Source organism: Oryctolagus cuniculus, chromosome 17 (assembly GCF_051225735.1).
Source record: "Oryctolagus cuniculus isolate XC-2025 breed Fujian yellow rabbit chromosome 17, ASM5122573v1, whole genome shotgun sequence".
Classification (NCBI taxonomy): Eukaryota; Metazoa; Chordata; class Mammalia; order Lagomorpha; family Leporidae; genus Oryctolagus; species Oryctolagus cuniculus.
Genome location: NC_142883.1, coordinates 18,235,492 through 18,254,717, shown reverse-complemented (window position 1 = coordinate 18,254,717; position 19,226 = coordinate 18,235,492). Strand labels below are relative to the sequence as shown.

The 19,226-nt window shown below is 52.4% G+C and overlaps 2 protein-coding genes and 1 non-coding gene across 8 annotated transcripts in view; 2 read left to right on the top strand and 1 right to left on the bottom strand.

Annotated features, from left to right (window-relative positions):
* NMT1 (N-myristoyltransferase 1) overlaps positions 1 to 857 on the bottom strand; it is a 41,256-nt gene extending 40,399 nt beyond the window's left edge. For both annotated transcript variants that reach the window (XM_089316925.1, XM_002719442.6), the window contains exon 1: positions 717 to 857. Coding sequence is in view for 1 of the 2 variants with exons in the window: in XM_002719442.6 (XP_002719488.4) it covers positions 717 to 847 (131 nt within the window). In the remaining variant the exon portion in view is untranslated. The remainder of the gene's footprint in view (positions 1 to 716) is intronic.
* Positions 858 to 1,065: 208 nt separating this feature from the next.
* Positions 1,066 to 19,226, top strand: part of DCAKD (dephospho-CoA kinase domain containing) — a 37,371-nt gene continuing 19,210 nt past the window's right edge. The window contains exon 1 of one of the 5 annotated variants that reach the window (XM_008271616.5): positions 1,066 to 1,277. Coding sequence is in view for 1 of the 5 variants with exons in the window: in XM_051825775.3 (XP_051681735.1) it covers positions 16,017 to 16,044 (28 nt within the window). In the remaining 4 variants the exon portion in view is untranslated. Of the gene's footprint in view, positions 1,278 to 10,781; positions 10,911 to 15,938; positions 16,045 to 19,226 lie in introns of those variants that run through there. The other 4 variants (XM_051825776.3, XM_008271615.5, XM_008271614.5 and 1 more) reach the window with 4 other exon arrangements.
* On the top strand, positions 11,861 to 11,962 carry LOC127484513 (U6 spliceosomal RNA). The gene has a single exon (XR_007911574.1). It is a non-coding gene; the product is annotated as a U6 spliceosomal RNA (small nuclear RNA).

Sequence of the window (19,226 nt, the reverse complement as noted above, 5' to 3'; positions counted from 1 at the left end):
GAAATGCACTGCTAAGCCCACAGAGGCAAACCCTGCCCAAGAAGAACATCACTCAATCTCCTGACACGTGGGGCTGCTTCACAAAGTTAACACAGCAAAGATGCTGAAGACCTAACTATGTACTGCTCAGGAAACAGATGATCTGGAATAACGGACACTGTATAAATCAAAACATTATCACACGGTTCAACTGCACAGGGTTTATAAGGTGAGTCTGTATTTTGGGATTCTCTCGCAGTGATTGTTTTACAACATAATTATATGTAAGGTCTGTACAGCCCGATGAATTTCCTCACTGGAAGCGAACGGCTGCGAAATGTTTTATTATTCGTTTATTGCTAGGCACGTTGCTCTCACCAGCCCTGTAAGTAACGTTCTCTTTTAACTGTGCTTACTGGACTGCCCCGCGTCGTTCCATCGAAAACCATCGTCCAACATGCTCTTTTCCCAGGACGCGTTTCAAGCACACGAGTGAAACATTACACAGAAGAACTTTTATATAATAAAAGTATTGAATGTCTTCGGCCCTTAATATACTGAGCACCCACCCCTGGTAAAAGACAAAGGCAGCAACCAATCGCCAGGCAGGATCCCAATGCTTTAGCCAATAAGAATACGGGGGTGGGGTTAGACTAAGCTCCGGGTGACTTCCCCGCACCCCAGAGACCCAGGTTGTGGGGGACTGGAAGGGAATTGGACTCCGGGGATATAGTTACCCCCGGTTGTAGCTGTTGTCCTCTTCGTTCTCACAGTCGCTGCAGTGCTCATGGCCGTTTCCATTCCCTTCCATCATCTGCGGCAGCGAAGGTGCCGGCGGCTTCACTGCTGTCTCACTCTCGTCCGCCATCTTGAGTTGCGAGAGCGGAGCTCCGCGCCCCGCTACATGGGGGGCTCCTATTGGACGAGGGGAACGTGCGCCGTATTCTGGGTTTTGTAGTTTTTCTGGGCAAGGGAGCCGCCACTGGGAACGGCTCCTAACCAGGAAGCCTGAAGAAGGTGGACTACAATACCCAGAAATCATGAGGTGAGGCTGTCGGAGGTGGGAACAGAAATACCCGGAAGACTGGGCATTCGGCCGTGCAGTGAGGGGAGAAGGGGCGCGAGGCTGGCCGGGCAGATACGGCTCGCTCCGGCGGCCGCCTAGCATGCTGGGAGTTGTAGTTTGGGGCTGGATAGCGTTGCAGGCATGGAGGCTTCAAACTCCAAGGTTTGACTTCAGCCTGCTCTTACTAATGCCGTCGTTATTGGCTTCCGTTAAGGACCGTTGTCATTCCTGGGTAAGTGAGAGGGTTTGAGGCCCGAGGGTACGACCCGCCGGGAGCCCGGATGCCCAGCCTTCTTGGAAAGGGCTTTTCCTGTAAAAGGCCCGGTTGGCTCCCAGCCACCTTTCTCAGCCGGGAGTCTCGAGGGCCTCCTGAGAGGCGGTGAATTACGGTGTGCGGTGCAGGGACCCTGAGCCTCAAAGCCTGAGTGCTGGGCCGGCAGGGCTCGCCGCCTCCGGGCGTCTGGGTACCGCGCTCCTCCAAGCTCTTCCGCCCACATGGGAGAGCCCTCCCCAAGGCCTCTCGTGAGCACTTAAGCCAGGTTCTGTAGGAAGGCGTCTCGTCCGTTAGCTCATGTAATGCTCTCCTCAAGCCTAGCCTCCTTGTGCACACACTGACTCGCAGAGCGTGGAAGCTCCAGTCTCCTGGCCAGCAAGTAGCCAGATCAGTGACTGAATCGCATCTCCCTGGCCCAGGCCCTCCCAGTCCTTCGCCATCACGAAAGCCCCGTCCTTGGCCCGAATGCTCCAGGCCCTGGGTCTCGCGCCTGTCACTGAGTCATCTCACACCCGGGTGCGCAGGAGAGGGCCCCTTCCCAGGGTTGGGGAGTGGTGGTTGGTGAGGGGAGGGCCGCTTACTGTCAGGGAGCTCTGTGGCCAAAAAGGGAAACGAGCTTTGCCCTAGAGGGGGAAAGGGGCGAAATGGGAAGAAACAGTTCCCATCTGGCCCTGGGAAAGAATACACACAACAGAGCTAAACATAGGCCGCTCCTCTTAGGCCAGTGTAGGAACAGAGAAGTCAGTGTGACCCAATCATTTATATCTGACTCTAGAAGGCCGGCCTCGGCTGACAGCTGTCACCACTCTCAGCAGAGCCTGCCGCGGACACAGTGCCTCCGTGCAGCTGCAGGGGAAGGCGAGGGTAGAGATGATGAAGCCTTCCATGTGTTAGACCGGCTTACCCGTGCCAAATGCTCCCCCCACTTCAGTCCACGTGACCTTCTGAAGTAGACAGGGAAGGGGAAAGTTGTGCTTGTAAAAATATAAATCGCAGCTGATACCCGGTTGCAGGCCTTGGACCGGCGCTCATATCTCGTATTCTAAGTCCCAGACCTGTGTTTTCTTTCCCCACAGATATGCAGAAGTTGAATGAATGCTAGCGAAGCCCAGCCAAGGAAGAGTGATTAGAGGGAATGAAGGGCTAATTTCTGTGGACTCGGCCCTCCTTATAGTTCAAAATTAAGTAGGACGCCTGGTCTACATTTGTTTATAAATGTTTATTTTCATCTGCTTGAAAGGCAGAATTGTATATATGGAGAGAGAGAGGTCGCCCATCTGTTGGTTCACTCCCCAAATAGGCACACCAGCCAAGATGGGAGCAAGCTGAAGCCAGGAGCCTGGAACTCCATCGCGCTGCCCCCCAGGGGTGGCACAGAGGTATTTGACCATCCTCTGCTGCTCTCAGGATGCATGAGCAGGTCGCTGGGTGTGAGGTGCAGACGTCCCGAGCTGCGCTTACCACAGTGCCTACCCCTGCCTTATGCTGTAATGCAAGTGAACAGGTTGTGCTCAGTGGAAAACCTTTCTGGAAAGGAGGCAAGCAATGTGGTTGTCAGGATCAGGGTCAGAATGTAAGTGGGATAGCGGGTAAGGCCGCCGCCTGCAGCGCCACCGTCCCACATGGCGGCCTACTCACGTCCCGGCTGCTCCGCTTCTGATCTAGGTCCCTGCTGATGGCTGGGAAAGGCAGCAGAAGATGGCACCTGCCACTCACACGGGAGACCTGGCCCCGCGCTGACAGTTACAGCTGTATGGGGAGTGACCCGGTGGTTGGAAGATCTCTGTGTCTCCCTCTCTTTCTGTAACTCTGACTTTCAAATAAATAAATCTTTTTTTTTTTTTTTTAAAGAATGTAGAAGTCCAAAGTTCTGGAATCCAACACCTCTGAGAATTTTGGAGTTAGAAGTGACCTCAGAGGCACTTACTCCCTTTCGTGGGATTTTTTTCAAGTTAGCATCCTCATTTCGACTTTGCAGGATCTATGATTTCTCTATAATAAAACTGAAAGGTTTTTTAGAAGGATCCTCCAGCCTCCTGTTTTAGATTTTCTGTTTAAAATTCCTTTTTCTTTGTTGGAAAGGCAGAGAGAGACAGTGACAGAGAGGGCGCTCGTCCGTAGGCTGGTTCACTCCCGAACCTGCAGCAGCCTGGGCTGGGTCATGGCAAGCACGCCGAGTAGCCAGGATCTGAACCTGGCACCGTGATTTGGGGGGTGTGTGTCCCTAGCAGCAGCGTAACCACTGCGCAGATGCCTGCCTAGATGTGATGTTTTTGAAGATTTTCAGCGTTTGTGATTGTGTGACCACTTGATAACTGAACGCTGCCGCATGCCATTTTGCTCCTGAGTTTCCATTTGGACCCACAGTCACACTGTTACAGGGTAATGACCCAAAGCAAAGCAATGTGAAGTTTCCAAAATTGGATTTACAAACGTTTTCTTGAGGCTCCAAGAATTGTGTGAGCCCCTCACCCCCGTACTCCCCTGGGAGAGAGAGCTTTCCACCTTCAGACAGCTCCAGTTGGAGGAAAGGTGGCCAAGCTCTGCCTTTAGGAGTTATAAAAAAAAAAAAAATGCATTCCTGTGGCCTTGCAGAGAGCTGTGGCGTTCTCAGCAATTCGTATCTAGTCCCTGACATTCTTGTTCACGAGGTAAACGTTCCCAGCTTTCTGAGCTCAGGAGGACCCTGCTCGCTCCTGCCACCCCCTCTTGCCAGCAGGGACACTGTAGGAAGGTGGTGGGGTACAGCAGGGTTCTGAGGGTAGCTGGGGGCGTCCTTGTGAAATTGCTGCTAGTGCCGATCCCGCCATTATCCCTTCTCAGCTGTTTGTGAAGAAAGGAAAATTCAGTGGTTGCGAGTACAGGCCCTGGGGGCAGTTCAGGCTGGGCCTTTAGTGGGTGCAGCTTCGGAAGAGAACCATCTACACTGAGGGCCAGGGTTTGTGCTCAGAAGTTCAGAGCCTCCCTGGCAGGCTAGGCTGTGGCCTAGGGTGTGGCATCTCTCATTTGTACAGATTGCACTCCCCCACAGATTCCAGCCTTCCCCTGCAGATCCTGAAAACTGTGGTGGGGATCCACAGCACCCTCAGGAATCGCATTGTTACCACATTAAAAAGCACAAAAAGATGTCCCTATTGGGAAAAAGATAGTAAAGATTCTTAGATTAGAAAGAGCACATACCCCATAGGTTCACACAAATATCGCTTCAGGGGCCGGTGCTGTGGCACAGTGGGGTAAGCCTCCTCAGCATCCCCTATGGGCACCGGTTCTAGTCCCAGCTGCTCCTCTTCTAATCCGGCTTCCTGCTGTGGCTTGGGAAAGCGTAGAAGATGGCCCAAGTCCCTGGGCCCCTGCACCCCCGTGGGAGACCTGGAAGAAGCTCGGGGCTCATGACTTCAGATTGGCTCAGCTCCAGCCATTACGGCCATTTGATGAGTGAACCAGTGGATGGAAGATGTGTCTCTCCCTCTCTTTCTCTGTAACTCTGCTTTTCAATTAAAATAAATCTTTTTTTTTTTTTTTTTTTTTTTTTTTTTTTTTTTTTGACAGGCAGAGTGGACAGTGAGAGAGAGAGACAGAGAGAAAGGTCTTCCTTTGCCGTTGGTTCACCCTCCAATGGCCGCCGCGGCCGGCGCGCTGCGGCCCGCGCACCGCGCTGATCCGATGGCAGGAGCCAGGAGCCAGGTGCTTTTCCTGGTCTCCCATGGGGTGCAGGGCCCAAGCACCTGGGCCATCCTCCACTGCACTCCCTGGCCACAGCAGAGAACTGGCCTGGAAGAGGGGCAACCGGGACAGAATCCGGAGCCCCGACCGGGACTAGAACCCGGTGTGCCGGCGCCACTAGGCGGAGGATTAGCCTAGTGAGCCGTGCCGCCGGCCTAAAATAAATCTTAAAAAAAAAAAAAAAAAAAAGACTTGGGAGCCGTTGGAGGATCTTTAGCAGTGGGGGAGACAGGAGCAAATATTTTGTTGGAAAAATCTTCCTAAGCGGCAGCCTGGCTTTCCTTCTGAAGAACAGGGCTAGGGAGCTCGTGTGAAATCAGGAACAGGGAGGCGGCCCTCGCAGCTGCCCCTCCCCAGAACTCAGCCTTCCTCCCTGAGCCGCAGCCCGACACGTGGGCCTGCAGCGCCGTGGGCCCAGCCTCCTGCTTGGTGCTGTGGGCATTGAGAAGGAGTGTGCCGAGGAGTGGGCATTTGGTCTAGTGGTGAACTCGCCCACACCCCGTATGTTCAAGTCCTGGCCCTGCGCAATGATTTGTCCCAAGTTTCATTGCTGTGTAGTGTGGGGCTGAGACTTGAACCTGGCCGGTCTAACACAAAGCCTGGTGCAGTAGCTGGATTGCCCTCCTCCTCGCGCTTCCCTGAGGGAGAACATACTGGGAGACGTGTCTGGGGGGCTGAGCTGGGCACGGTCACGGGAAACCTTGTTTCAGGTGAAGGAGTTTGGATTTCATCTCACTGGTGAGAGCCTCTGGAAGGGTTTTTTGTTTTTGTTTTTTTTCTTTTTTTGGAAGCTTTTAAATAAAGAATAAATATTAATGATATTTGTGAAGTATGGTATAAATTTAATTGCGTATTAATATTTATTTAAAATAAACAAAGGGAAATTTTTAGAACCAGGAGTCAAAGAAGTCATCTCCAATGGACCCAGAGGGTTGTTCCTCAAACAAAACTGGAGGCGGCGTTGTATTCCCAGCCTCGTGCTCAGCGCCAAGGGCACGGGGGTGGCTGAGTTGCAGGTCACTGTCAGGATGAAACAAGATCCTTAGGTAAGCAGCTAGAGCCAGCTCAAAGCTTATTATTGGCCTCCTGAATAACAGAGCCTGTGTGTTTAAGCAGAAAAAGCCCTTGATTGCATCACTGTAAAGGGTAGAGTTTGAGTATGAGGAGGCGCCTGGGTGAAGCCCCTACAGCAGCCAGCCCTTCAGCCTTTGTTTTGGGACCACCCAGGGCAGAGGACAGGGGCTCTAGGCAGATAGAACCACAGGCAGGGGCTGGCCTTGTGGCTGCTGGTTAAGCCCAGAGCTCCGCTTCTGATCCAGCTCCCTGCTAATGTGCCTGGAAAAGCATCAATAGATGGCCCGAGTCCTTGGGCCCCTGCACCCATGTGGGAGACCTGGATGGAGCTCCCAGCCTTAGCTTCAGCCTAGAACAGCCCCAGCTGTTTGGTCATTTAGGGAGTGAAACCGTCAATGGAAGATCTCTCTCTCTCTTTAACTCTCAATTAATTTAACTTTCAATTCAATAAGTAAATCTTGGGGCCAGTGTTGTGACGCAGTGGGTTAAGCCGCCACTTGTGACACCAGCCTCCCATATCAAAGCGGTTCGAGACCCAGCTACTCTGTGTCCAGTCCTACATCTCCTGATGCATGGGGAAATGGCCCGAGTACTTGGATCCCCGCCACCCATGTGGGAGACCAGGATGGAGTCTCTGGCTCCTGGCTTTGACCTCTCCCTCCTTCCCTCCCTCTCTCCGTCTCTCCCTCTCCCTCCTTCTCTCTCTCTTTTTTTTTTTTTTTAAAGATTTGTTTATTTATTTGAAAGTCAGAGTTAGAGAAAGGAGAGGCAGAGAGAGAGAGAGAGAGAGAGAGAGACAGAGACACAGAGGTCTTCCATCCACTGTTCATTCCTCAGTTGGCTGCAACGCCAGAGCTGCACTGATATGAAGCCAGGAGCCAGGAGCTTCTTCAGAGTCTCCCACGCCGCTGCAGGGGCCCAAGGAGTTGGGCCATCTTCTGCTTTCCCAGGCCATAACAGGGCTCTGGATTGGAAGTGGAACAGCTGGGACTCGAACTGGCATCCATATGGGATGCTGGCACTGCAGGCAGTGGCTACCCGCTACATCACAGTGTCGGCCTCATCTCCCTCTTTCAAATAAATAAATATTTTAAAAAATAAATAATAAATCTTTAAAAAGAAGAATCAAAGGGATACCTGCTTAGAATACAAGGCCACTGCTGTGCGCCAATAGTTCATTCATAACACTGTAAGGCAGTATCTGGCAAAGCAGGATCATCTGGAAGGATTTTTTTTTTTTTTAAGATTTATTTATTTGAAAGGCGGAGTTAGAGAGAGGCAGAGGCAGAGAGAGAGAGGTCCTCCATCCGCTGGCTAGCTCACTGGATGGCAGCAATTGCCAGAGCTGGGCTGACCCAAATCCAGGAGCCTCTTCCAGGGCTCCCACGTGGGTGCAGGGGTCCAAGCACTTGGGTCATCTTCTACTGCTTTCCCAGGCCATACAGAGAGCTAGATCGGAAGTGGAGCAGCCGGGACTAGAACCGGCGCCTATATGGGATGCTGGCAGTGCAGGCGACAGCTTTACCCAGTATGCCAGTCCCGGGGGGTTTCTAAACAAAAGGCTGCAGGCAGATGCAGATACCTTTTTTGGTGGGACAGACATCGCTCTTTCCCTGTCACTGTCTTGGCCAACACAGTTATTGATGGACGGACAGACGTCCTTCAGATATGTTGGGAGCAGGGGAAGTGGATGACCCCAGCGCTAGGTTATCTCAAGCTGTTTGGCCAGGGACCTGATTTTTAGAACAGGAATTAGCATTGTTCTCCATGGCCCCATGACTTAACGACTCAAAATTATCTAGGAAGAACTTTCTTTTTTAAATTAAAAAAAATTATTTGTTTATTTGACAATCGAAGTATGGTTGAAAAGGATAATATAGAAGTGGTTCAGACACTGGCAAGGTGTTGGTCCAAATTGTGGGAACTCTGGGCTTGGACCTCCAGGCCTGATGAAATTGGGCGCAGGTAGGTATGTAAAGACTCATGAATGTTTACTGCTACTCGCCTGGGAATGCTCCAGACTGCAAGACGATGCACTTATAAGAGCCTTTCTGGGCCGGCGCCGTGGCTCAATATGCTAATCCTCCACCTAGCGGTGCCGGCACACAGGGTTCTAGTCCCGGTCGGGGCGCCGGATTCTGTCCCGGTTGCCCCTCTTCCAGGCCAGCTCTCTGCTGTGGCCCGGGAAGGCAGTGGAAGATGGCCCAAGTGCTTGGGCCCTGCACCCCATGGGAGACCAGGAGAAGCACCTGGCTCCTGCCATCGGATCAGCGCAGTGCGCCGGCCGCGGCGGCCATTGGAGGGTGAACCAACGGCAAAGGAAGATCTTTCTGTCTCTCTCTCTCACTGTCCACTCTGCCTGTCAAAAAAAAATAAATAAATAAAAGCCTTTCTGCACACCCCTACCCACCTTCTCAGCATCCAGCAAGCAGCCTGTGGCGCTCTGCCTGCTGTGCAAACAGAATCAAGCCTGGCTTAAACCCCTGCCCTCTGTCCCGGCAGGCTGAAACCCAGCTCTCTCTTTGACCCCCCGCCATTCTCTCCTCCCTACAATAAAGTCTTCTCAACTTTAACTAGCTGCCTCCTCTCCTTCTTTGAACCCTAAAATCCTAAGACCTAACACAAGCGGCCCAACAGGGCCCCCAGTTCTCCCTGCTGTGTTCTGACTGAAAATCAGAGTGCTCTGACGGCTCTGTGACCCAGCCATCTGCAGGTTTTTCCCAGCAGGCTTGAGCCCAAGCCAGAACCTTGACATTCCCAGCACCGATGGAAATGTTTAGGTTGTGGTCCTGGTCCTGAGCCTAAATTCCTTAAGCCCTCATACAAGGCCCCCCCTCCCCCTCTCCCGCAGATACGCCCAAGCAGACCATCATTGTTCTCACTGTCGCAGGGATGAGCTGCAGTGTTCTGTAAGCACATTCCCCTAATGAATGCTCTGGACTGGTCACCCCGGTGTTTAGTGCTTCTTTGGAATCCCAGCTGGCCCCATGTCAGGATGAGCTGGGGCAGTCCTTTGTGGGGACTCCTCTACTGCCACCCTTGAGAAGACACTGAAACAGGCCCTTCTGATCATAAGATGGAATTCTGTTTGTTAGGTGAAAGCTATTGACTCTTTAAAAAATATTTATTTTATTTATTTGAAAGAGTGACAGAGAGAGGCAGAGACAGAAAGAGATCTTTTCACCCACTGGTTCACTCCCCAAATGATTGCAATGTTCCTGGCTGGGCCAGGTCACAGCCAGGAGCCAGGAACTCCATCCGGGTCTCCCGCATGGGTGGCAGGGGTCCAAACACTTGGACCATCTACTGCTACTTTCCCAGGTGCATTAGCAGGGAACTAGATGAGAAGTGGAGCAGCTGGGACAGCCACTGGTGTCCATATGGGATACAGCATTGTGGTTGGCAGCTTAACTCACTGTGCTATGAGCAGACTCAGCTATTGACTTTTGAACTCAGGGAGAAAATTTTCGGATACTAGAGTGGAAGATATTAAATACTTTATTCCTCAGTATATTGGATCCCTACTTTGCTGGACACTAAGTATGCTAATGGTAAAGGTAAATGAGATTCCTACCTTAAAGGTAAGCATAGAGCAGAAATACAGTTTAGGAGGAGGGGTGGCAGGGTAGTGCTAATTAAGGATCACCTATTGTATGTGATGCATCCTTAGATACTTTTATGTACTTTCGGTTCTTTTTAAAGATGTGCCATTTATTTTATTTGAAAGGCAGAGAGACAGAGATGGAGCAAGCTCCCATCCACTGGTTCACTCCTCAAATGCCCTCAACAGCCAGGAGGCTGAAACTGAGGGCTGGTGGCTCCAGTCGGGTCTTCCAGGTGGTTGGCAGGGACCTAACTTCTCCTCCTCTTCTTTTAAAGATTTATTTATTTAAGAGGCAGAGTCAGAGAAAGAGAGCACACCTCCATCACTGGTTCATTCCGCAAATGGCCGCAACGTCAGGAGCTGAGCCGATCCGAAGCTAGGAGCCAGGAGCTTCTAGGTCTCCCACCTAGGCCTTGGGGCATCTTCCACTGCGTCCCCAGGCCATCAGCAGGGAGCTGGATCAGAAGTGGAGCAGCCAGGACACACCTGGCATCCTGGCGCTGCAGGTGGAGGCTTTATCTACTGCACCACAGCGCCGGCCCCGACTTCTTGAGCCACCACCTGCTGCCTCCCAGGGTCTGCATTAGCAGGAAGCTGGAATCTGGAGCTGAGAGGCAAAGTGACTTTCTAGGTTCACATGGGCAGTCAAATGACTGTATGAGAGGACCAAGGAGTTAGGTTCTAAATACGTTTCCTCTTGTGTGAAATGCGGATAAAGGGCTGCGAGGACCGCGATGAAGCCTACGGAGCGCTCCAGGACCTGCAGAGTAGCACGGGCTCAGTGAACTTCCGCCGCTGCCACGGCTGCACAACTAGCGAGGGGCGCGCCTGACTCCGGAGTTAGGGTCAGCAGTCCCCCATCGGGCACGGGAGAACTCGGGCTCCTGTTAAGCTCCAGCCCCGCCCCGCCCTGCGGCCTACGCCCACGCCCGGCCTGGCCCGCCCCGCGCTCCACGCCCACGCCCACGCCCGCCCCTGGCCACGCCCCGCCCTGCGCTCCACGCCCGGCCTGGCCCCGCCCCGCACTCCACGCCCACGCCCGGCCTGGCCCCGCCCCGCCCCCCGCCGGCCGGACGTCCGGTCCGTCCGCGCGCACCCCGAGGCCCCGCCTCGTTCGCCGAGAGCTAGCCAGTAAGCGGCGCGGAGATTGGGCGAGCGGCGGCCGCCTGGGCCGTGTCAGAGGCCCCGGGGTACGTAGCGAGCTGCGGGGCCGGGGGGCGCGAGCCGGGACGCCTTGTTGGCCGCGGGCGGCCCGGCGCGTGGCTGGGCTGGAGGCCGGTGCCTGGGCGCGCGGCGTGGTGGCCCGCGGCGTGGAGGGCCCGCGTGGAAGCCGGAGGGCGGCGTTTGCAGCAGCGTGCCTAGGTCGGCCTTGGTGCCGCCGTGCGAGGCGTGCGGACACGCTTAGACCCGGACGGCCGTGGGCGTAGGTTTAAACCCAGCTCCACAAGCCGCCGCGCTCGACAGCTGTGTGGTCAGCCTGCAGACTCGCGTTTCATTTCTTAATATTAATACATTAGATTTTCTTAGGGGTCATAGCAAATGCACGACCCACAGTCTACAGCACAGTTCTGAACAGTTCTCTTACTGTGATGTTAACACAACAGATTCAGTGTAGTTCCCAGATAACAGTCCTAGCAATGTAATGACACCTCCCTCTCTCCCTTTTTTTCTAATTTTTGCGAAAAAGTATATTTTTAAAAGATTTTTTATTTGTTTGAAAGGCAGTTTTATATATATATATATAGAGAGAGAGAGAGAGAGGATATATATATATATATAGAGAGAGAGAGAGAGAGAGAGAGGCCGTCCATCCACTGGTTCACTTTCCAAATGTCCACAACAGCTGAATCTGCCCCGATCCGGAGCCAGGAGCCTCTTCAGCTCTCCCACGCGGGTGCAGGGGCCCAAGGACCTTGCCCACCTTCTACTGCTTTTCCAGGCTGGAGCAGAGAGCTGGATCAGAAATGGAGCAGCCAGGATTCCAACCGATGCCCACATGAGATGCCAGCCCTGCAGGCGGCCACTTTACCCTGTATCCCACAGCACAGCCCGAGAAAATATGTTTTTAACCTACATTATAGTCAAAGGTTTAATGCTCCCCCAAGTAAAGAGCTAAGTAAGTATAAAGTAAAGGAACCGTGCTCGCTTCCACAGACATACACTAAAATTGAAACGGTTCAGAGATTAGCATGGCCCCTGGGCAAGAATGACATGCAAAATTGGTGCAGTGTTAAATACTGGAAAAAAAATAAAGACCATAGTTCAGCAGGAATATAGGCAAGAGCTATAAGCAACGTACGTGAAAAGATGTCTGTTTCACTGATATGCGGTGTATTTATTTATTTGAACAGAATTAGAGATCTTCCAGGCACTGAGTCACTGACCAGAAGGCTGCAACAGCCAAGGCTGGGCCGGGCTGAAGCCAGGAAGTTCTTCCCGGTCTCCCACATGGGTGGCAGGGTCCCAAACCCTTGGGCGATCTTCCGCAGCTTTTCTTAGGCCATTAGCAGAGAGCTGGAGAAAGTGGAGCTGTCAGGACGCAGACCAGTGCCCATAGTCACAGGTGGAGACTTTTACCTGCTACACCACAATGCTGGCCCCCAAATTTTAAAATAAAAATACATCATTTATATATATATATATAGAGAGAGAGAGAGAGAGAGAGAGAGAGAGAGGCAGGCTGGTGCTGTGGTGCTGCGGGTTAACGCCCTGGTCTGAAGTGCTGGCATCCCATATGATCCCATATGGGTGCTGGTTCGAGACCCGGCTGCTCCTCTTCCAGTTCAGCTCTCTGCTATGGCCTAGGAAGGCAGTAGAGGATGGCCCAAGTCCTTGGGCCCCTGCACCCACATGGGAGACCTAGAAGAAGCTCCTGGCTCCTGGCTTCGGATCGGCGCAGCTCCGGCTGTTGCGGCTAATTGGGGAGTGAACCATTGGATGGAAAACCTCTCTCCCTTTTTCTCTCTCTCTCTCTGCCTCTCCTCTCTGTGAAACTCTGACTTTCAAATAAATAAATAAATCTTAAAAATATGTATATATATATATATAACACATCATTAAACCTACATATATTTGCTACCGCAGATAAGAGAAAATGTGATGTTTTTCAGGGTGGGTCTGGCCTGTCTCACGTAGCGTAATGATCTCCAGTTGCATCTGTTTTGCTGTGGATGTCAGGATTCATTCTTTTTCCATCAGCTGGTGGACACCTAGGTTGGTTCTGTAGCTTAGCTGTTGTGAACTGAGTGGCGATAGCATATGCTGCTGGGTTTGATTTTTGAACTCAGCCTCTCACTTCCAGTTTTGTGACCCTGGGTACCTTCCTGACGCGCAGTTTGCTTGCCTGGGAGTGGTTCCTGTGTGGCAGGGTGGGTGTGAAGTGGGTATACAGTGCTTTGCCGGGGGAGCTGGGAGTGGAGTGCTCTGATCTTCAGACCTCTCTTCTCAGCCTCCCTCTCCAAGGAGACTGCACTGAGGACCTCCACCAGCTGCCTCTCCCGCCCACAGTCTCTGGCATTGAGTTGGCTTATGGAGCTTTCAAGGATTTTTTTGTTCTCCCTTAGGTGTGGGGAAAGTATCTCCTGAATGAGTTTTCCTATTAAGTCCTGATTCTAGAGTGAGGAAGTGGAAGCCTCTAATATGTTTGATGTTTTGCGTGTGTGGGATTTTTTGTTCTTGCGTGAGGCGGAGCCCTGAATTTACCTGAATACATCCCATGGCTTGGTGCGGGAGGTTGTGGGCATGGAGCTGGGGAGACGGGTGAAGAAGCTCTGGTTGATGAGCAGAGAGTGGGCCGGCCTGTTGGGCTGGTTTTGTCTTAGCAGGGCCCTTTGTTCCTACCAAATTCTCTTCTGTCTCCAGCAAGCTCTGACTCTTTGCTCCTGTTGAGAGGTTGTGGAGGGCCTCTCAGTGTCTGTACCTTCTGAAGGAAGGTAGAGAGCTTGGCTTTGTCCTGAAGACTGCTCCTTAGCACTTTTTAAATTGACAGCTCAAATTCTGATTTGTTTCAGATTTCACCATTACCCACCCAAAATTATAGCTGTACTTCCTGGCACATTCTAAGGAATGGACCAGGAGGAGTTGTCACGCAAAGAAATGTATCTGCAGCAAACAGAGACCGTGGGGAGTCATTTCCTGAGCAGGGGGAACGGGTATCTTTTGTTTTAGGGGACATGAATGTGTAAGAGGAGAAGTTCTCGCTGCTGGTAGGAGTGGGTTCATTTCCACACAGGTGCAGTTCAGAAACGTGCGCCAGCATAGCTCAGGGCAGAGATCTTAGTATTAAAATGAAGCAAGGGTGGCCCCTGGGCGCTCTCCAACCCAGGCCTCGCTCTTACAGTAAGATCTGAGCTGCCCAGGGTGTCTGGTGACTCCATCTCTCCCTAGAATGTGATTGAAAACCTGAAAGATAACTTTGGAGAACTTCAGGAGCTTTGGGCCTTGAAGTTGAAAGGTAGAGGGAGAGACAGGAAAGAGATCTTTCATCCCCTGGGTCAATCCCCAAATGCCCACAACAGCTGGGGTTAGGCCAATCCAAAGCCCGAAGCCGGGAACTCCACGCAGGGCTCCCAGTGGGTGGCAGGAACCCAGTGCTTGGGCCATCATCCACCTCCCGTGTGCATTAGCGGGAAGCTGGATCTGAAGCGCAGAGTATGGGTCAGCATGGGGCTCAGAGGGTTAAGCCACCTTTTGTAATGCTGGCATCGCTTGTTGGAGTACCGGTCACAGTCCCAGCTTCTCCACTTCTGATCCAGCTTCCTGCTAATGCAGAGAATGGTCCAACCCATGTGAGAGACCAGGTTCCTGGTTTCAGCATTGTCCAGTCCTTGTTGTTGTGGCCATTTGGAGAGTGAACCAGCTAGACAGAAAGCTCTCACCCTTTCTCTCACTCTTTCAAATAAATAAATCTTAAAAAAGATGCAGAGTAGCTAGGACTTGAACCAGGCACTCCAATATGAGACAGCTCAACTGCTGTGCCACAGTGCTTTTCCTGGTTTACAGTAAAACTTACATTACCCATTTAAAGCTGACAGTGGGATCAGAATGTCAGTGAATTGATTCTACTTCTTTGATCCAAGCATGGGTAGAGAGTGCTCAAGTTTTGTGAGTCTCATGGTAGATTTTCTGGAACAGGGGTGTTCTTATTTGGAAATAGTTAATGTTGAGTTCCTGCATTCCCATGAGCTTAACATTGTGCTACATACTTTATGTATTCATTTGATAAATTTTTTTTAATGATTTTATTTATTTATTTGAGAGGTAGAGTTACAGACAGTGAGAGAAAGACAGAGAGAAAGGACTTCCATCCACTGATCCACTCCCCAAATGGCCACAACAGCTGGAGCTCCGCCAATCCAAAGCCAGGAGTCAGGTGCTTCTTCCTGGTCTCTCCCGAGGGTGCAGGGGCCCAAGGACTTGGGCCGTCCTCTACTGCCTTCCCAGGCCATAGCAGAGAGCTGGATTGGAAGAGGAGCATCCGGGACTAGAACTGGTGCCCTTATGGGATGCTGGTGCTGTAGGCGGAGGATTAACCTACTGTGCCATGGCGCTGGCCCTCGATAAATATTTTTCTTTTTCTTTTCTTTTCTTTTTTTCTTTTTTTTTTTTTTCTTGACAGAGTTAGTGAGAGACAGAGAGAAAGGGCTTCTTCCCTTGGTTCACCCCCTAAATGGCTGCTATGGCCAGCATGCTGCGTCGATCCGAAGCTAGGAGCCAGGTGCTTCCTCCTGGTCTCCCATGGGGTGCAGGGCCCAAGCACTTGGGCCACAGCAGAGAGCTGGCCTGGAAGAGGGGCAACCGGGACAGAATCCAGCGCCCCAACCGGGACTAGAACCCCGTGTGCCAGCGCCGCAGGCGGAGGATTAGCCAAATGAGCCGCAGCGCTGGCCTGATAAATATTTTTCAAGAATCTTTTGTTTGTCGGGCTGTTTTGGGCACCTCAGATACAGCAGTGCACAGATTCTAGGGAGAGAGGCAGCTTGTGGTAAACACACAGCTTTGTGACGTGGTGGATGGTGACACGTCAGGAAGTTCTGTGAAAAAAAGTGAAACAGTAAGATTAGAGGGGAGCCAGAGTGCTGTTTCACGTATTTGGGGACAGTGTCTCTGATAAGGGAACCTCGGAGGAGAAGGGCGTGAGCCCTGCAGCCCTCCAGGGGAGGAGTGTCCTTGGGAAGGCCTTGTTCCCTGCATATCAGGGAGCAGCAGGGGCCCCGGTCTGGAGGAGCAAGCCCTGGGAGCCTGCGAGGCAAAGCCGGCTGAGGATAAAGCCTGCTCTGTCACGGGGCCCTTGGAAGATGCCACGGGCACATGGCTTGTGCTCAGGTGAGGTGTTAGAGGGTTTTGGCAGAGGGTGGTGAGACCTGACGGGTTTTAAAGGGTCACACCAGCCGCTGTGTTAGAAACAGAGTATGAGGGGGCAAAGGTGCAGCCGTGAGTCTGACCTGTCAGGTAGGAGGTGGAGCGGGCACTGGTGGGCTGGACACAGGCTGGGAGAGAAGCCAGGAGGACCACGAGGAGGCACCGTTCAGGGAGAAGGCGTAGACGAGTGCACTGCAGTGAGTGACATGCCCCTCCGAGTTGGGGGAATGAGGTGACCTGTGTCACTTCATTTAGTCCTGACGAGACCCCTGTGAGAGTCACTATTAATCCCATTTTATACTCCTGGAAAGAGCTCAGAATGCTGCAGGGGATTGCCCGGGGCCATCTGTCAGGCCGAGGAAGGAGCTGCGGTCCCGTCCAGGGCGCCTCTGCATAAACAGCAGCACAGCCCCACGGCCGGCCTGCCCACCCACGGGCGCTCCTGCAGCAAAGGAGACGGCCGGCCTGCCCACCCACGGGCGCTCCTGCAGCAAAGGAGACGGCCGGCCTGCCCACCCACGGGTGCTCCTGCAGCAAAGGAGACGGCCTGCCTGCCCACCCACGGGCGCTCCTGCAGCGAAGGAGACGGCCAGCCTGCCCACCCACGGGTGCTCCTGCAGCGAAGGAGATGGCCGGCCTGCCCACCCACGGGCGCTCCTGCAGCGAAGGTCTGTGTTTGGAGAGTGCTCACACAGACGGAGAGACCTGTTCCCTCCCTTCACCTGCTGGTGGCCAGTGGAGGAGGGACAGGGAGACTGACCCGCCACCTGCTCTTGGGGCTCCCTCTCAGCCTGGCCTTGGCAGCCTGTAGGAGGCAATGATTTAACAGGCCAACCAGACAGAGAGAACTTGGACTCTGAGGTTGAAGTAGTGACCTCTCGCCAGTAATGAAGATTAGGAGAAACTGTATGTAAAAATAGCATTTAATAGTTAACTGAAAAACAATATATTTTTGCAACCACTGGTTCCATGAGAAAATAATTAGGTCCCAAGGCAGAAATGACTCATTTTCATGAGTGATTATATTGATCATTGGAGGAAAATAGATACATCCCCTTTGGAAAGCTATTCAAAGGAGAAGTGCCTGGCTGGGCAGGCATGCCCCGTCTGAACCTGAGAGGCTGCAGGAGCAGCAGGAGGTGAGCTGCCGCTAATGAGGAGCCGGTACTGGCCGGGTGCCGGCAGGGCTGGGGCTGTACCTGGGAGATGGCAAGCAACGTTACCTGCTTCCCGAAGGGGAGAGTGGCCATTCAGACACCAGGCTCTGACTCTGCGTAGCCCACTGGGAAGCATGTACTAGCAGGGAGCAGCTTGTAATGGGGAAGAAGCAGGCTGGAGGCCATCTAACGGAGGATGTGACCCCATGTAATTCCCCTCCTGGTCCCTGGACTGGTCCCTGGGCCTGCTCCTGCAGTCATTTGGTTACTCATTCTGTTAACAGTTAGCAGACGCTCCCTCTATAGGGAAGAGGGAGCATGCAGTGAGCACTTAGTGTGTGCCAAGCACTCTCCCAAGCACTTTATAGTTGCTGTCTCATTTACTGCTCTCAGTAACTCAGAGAAACAGGGGCCGTGAGCTCCATTTTACAGATCAAGAAACCGAGCCAAAGAAAGCTTAAGTGACTTGATCAAAGGCTGTCTCCTGGTAAGTGACAGACAGATATGCTAGGTGCTTGAGACAGGTACAGGTTAGTCGTAGCTTGTGGCCTCTGGGAGCTTGTTTTATCTAACCCTTAACAGTCACAGGGGCCGGCCCTGTGGCATAGTAAGTTAAGCCTCTACCTGAGGTGCCAGCATCCCTTATGGGCACTGGTTCAAGTCCTGGCTGCTCCACTTCCAGTCCAGCTCTTTGCTATAGCCTGGGAAAACAGCAGAAGATGGCCCAAGTGCTTGGACCCCTGCACCCACATGGGAGACTGGGAAGAAGTTCCTGGCTCCTGGCTTCAGATCAACCCAGCTCCGGCCATTGTGGCCATTTGGGGAGTGAACCAGAGGATGGAAGACCTCTCTCTCTCTCTCTCTCTCTCTCTCTCTCTGTGTGTGTGTGTGTGTGTGTGTGTATGTCTATAGCTCTACCTTTCAAACAAATACTTAAATCTTAAAAAAAAAAAAAAAAAAGTTGCGGGGCTGGCGCTGTGCTATAATAGGTTAAGCCTCCGCCTAGGGCACCAGCATCCCTAGTGGGTGCTGGTTCAAATCCTGGCAGCTCCACTTCTGATCCAGCTCTTTACTAATGACCTGGGAAGGCAGCAGAAGATGGCCCAAGTGCTTGGGCCTCTGTACCCACATGGGGGACCCAGAAGGAGTTCCTGGTTCTTGGCTTCGGATCAGCCCAGCAACAGCCATTGTGGCCATTTGGGGATTAAACCAGCGGATGGAAGATCTCTCTCTCTCTCTCTCTGTCTCTCCCTTTCTCTTTCTCTGTAATTCTGCCTCTCAAATAAATAAATAAATATTAAAAAAAGAAACCTGTCACATAAAGGGCAAGCATTTGGCCTAGTGGTTAAGCCACAGCCAAGGTGCCCCCATAGCATATTGGAGTACTTGGATTTGAGCCGCAGCTCTGCTTCCATTTCTAACTTTCTGCTTTTGCTCGTCCTGGGAAGCAGAGGTGAGGGTTCAAGTAGTTAGGTTCCTGCCACCCATGTGGGAGCTCCCAGCTCCCAGCTCCCAGCTCCAGCCTGGCTCAGCCCTGGTTGTTCCATGCCTTTGGGGAGTGAACCATGGATGGCAGCTTGCTTGCTCTGTTCTCTTTGTGCCTCTCAAGTTTAAAATGATGGGAATAGCATTTGGCCTAGCTGTGAAGAGACTGGTAGGGAAACCTGCATTCCTTATTGGAGCACCTGGGCTCAAGTCCGGGCTCTGCTTCTGATGCCAGTGTCCTGCTCGTGCAGGCCCGGGAGGTGGTGCTGGAGGACCCAGTAGTTGGGGCCTGCTACCCTTGTGGAAGACCTGGATTGAGGCTCAGCTGCTGGCATTGTGGCATTTGGGGAGTGAACCAGCAGATGGGAACTTGCTCTGTCACTTTCTGTTTGCCTCTTAAATAATTAAAATTTAGCTTTAAAAAAGTCACAGAAGTAGAAATTAAAGTACAAAATATGATGGTACAAGCAAGGGAAAGTGATAGCAGTGAACGACGCCCAGGGC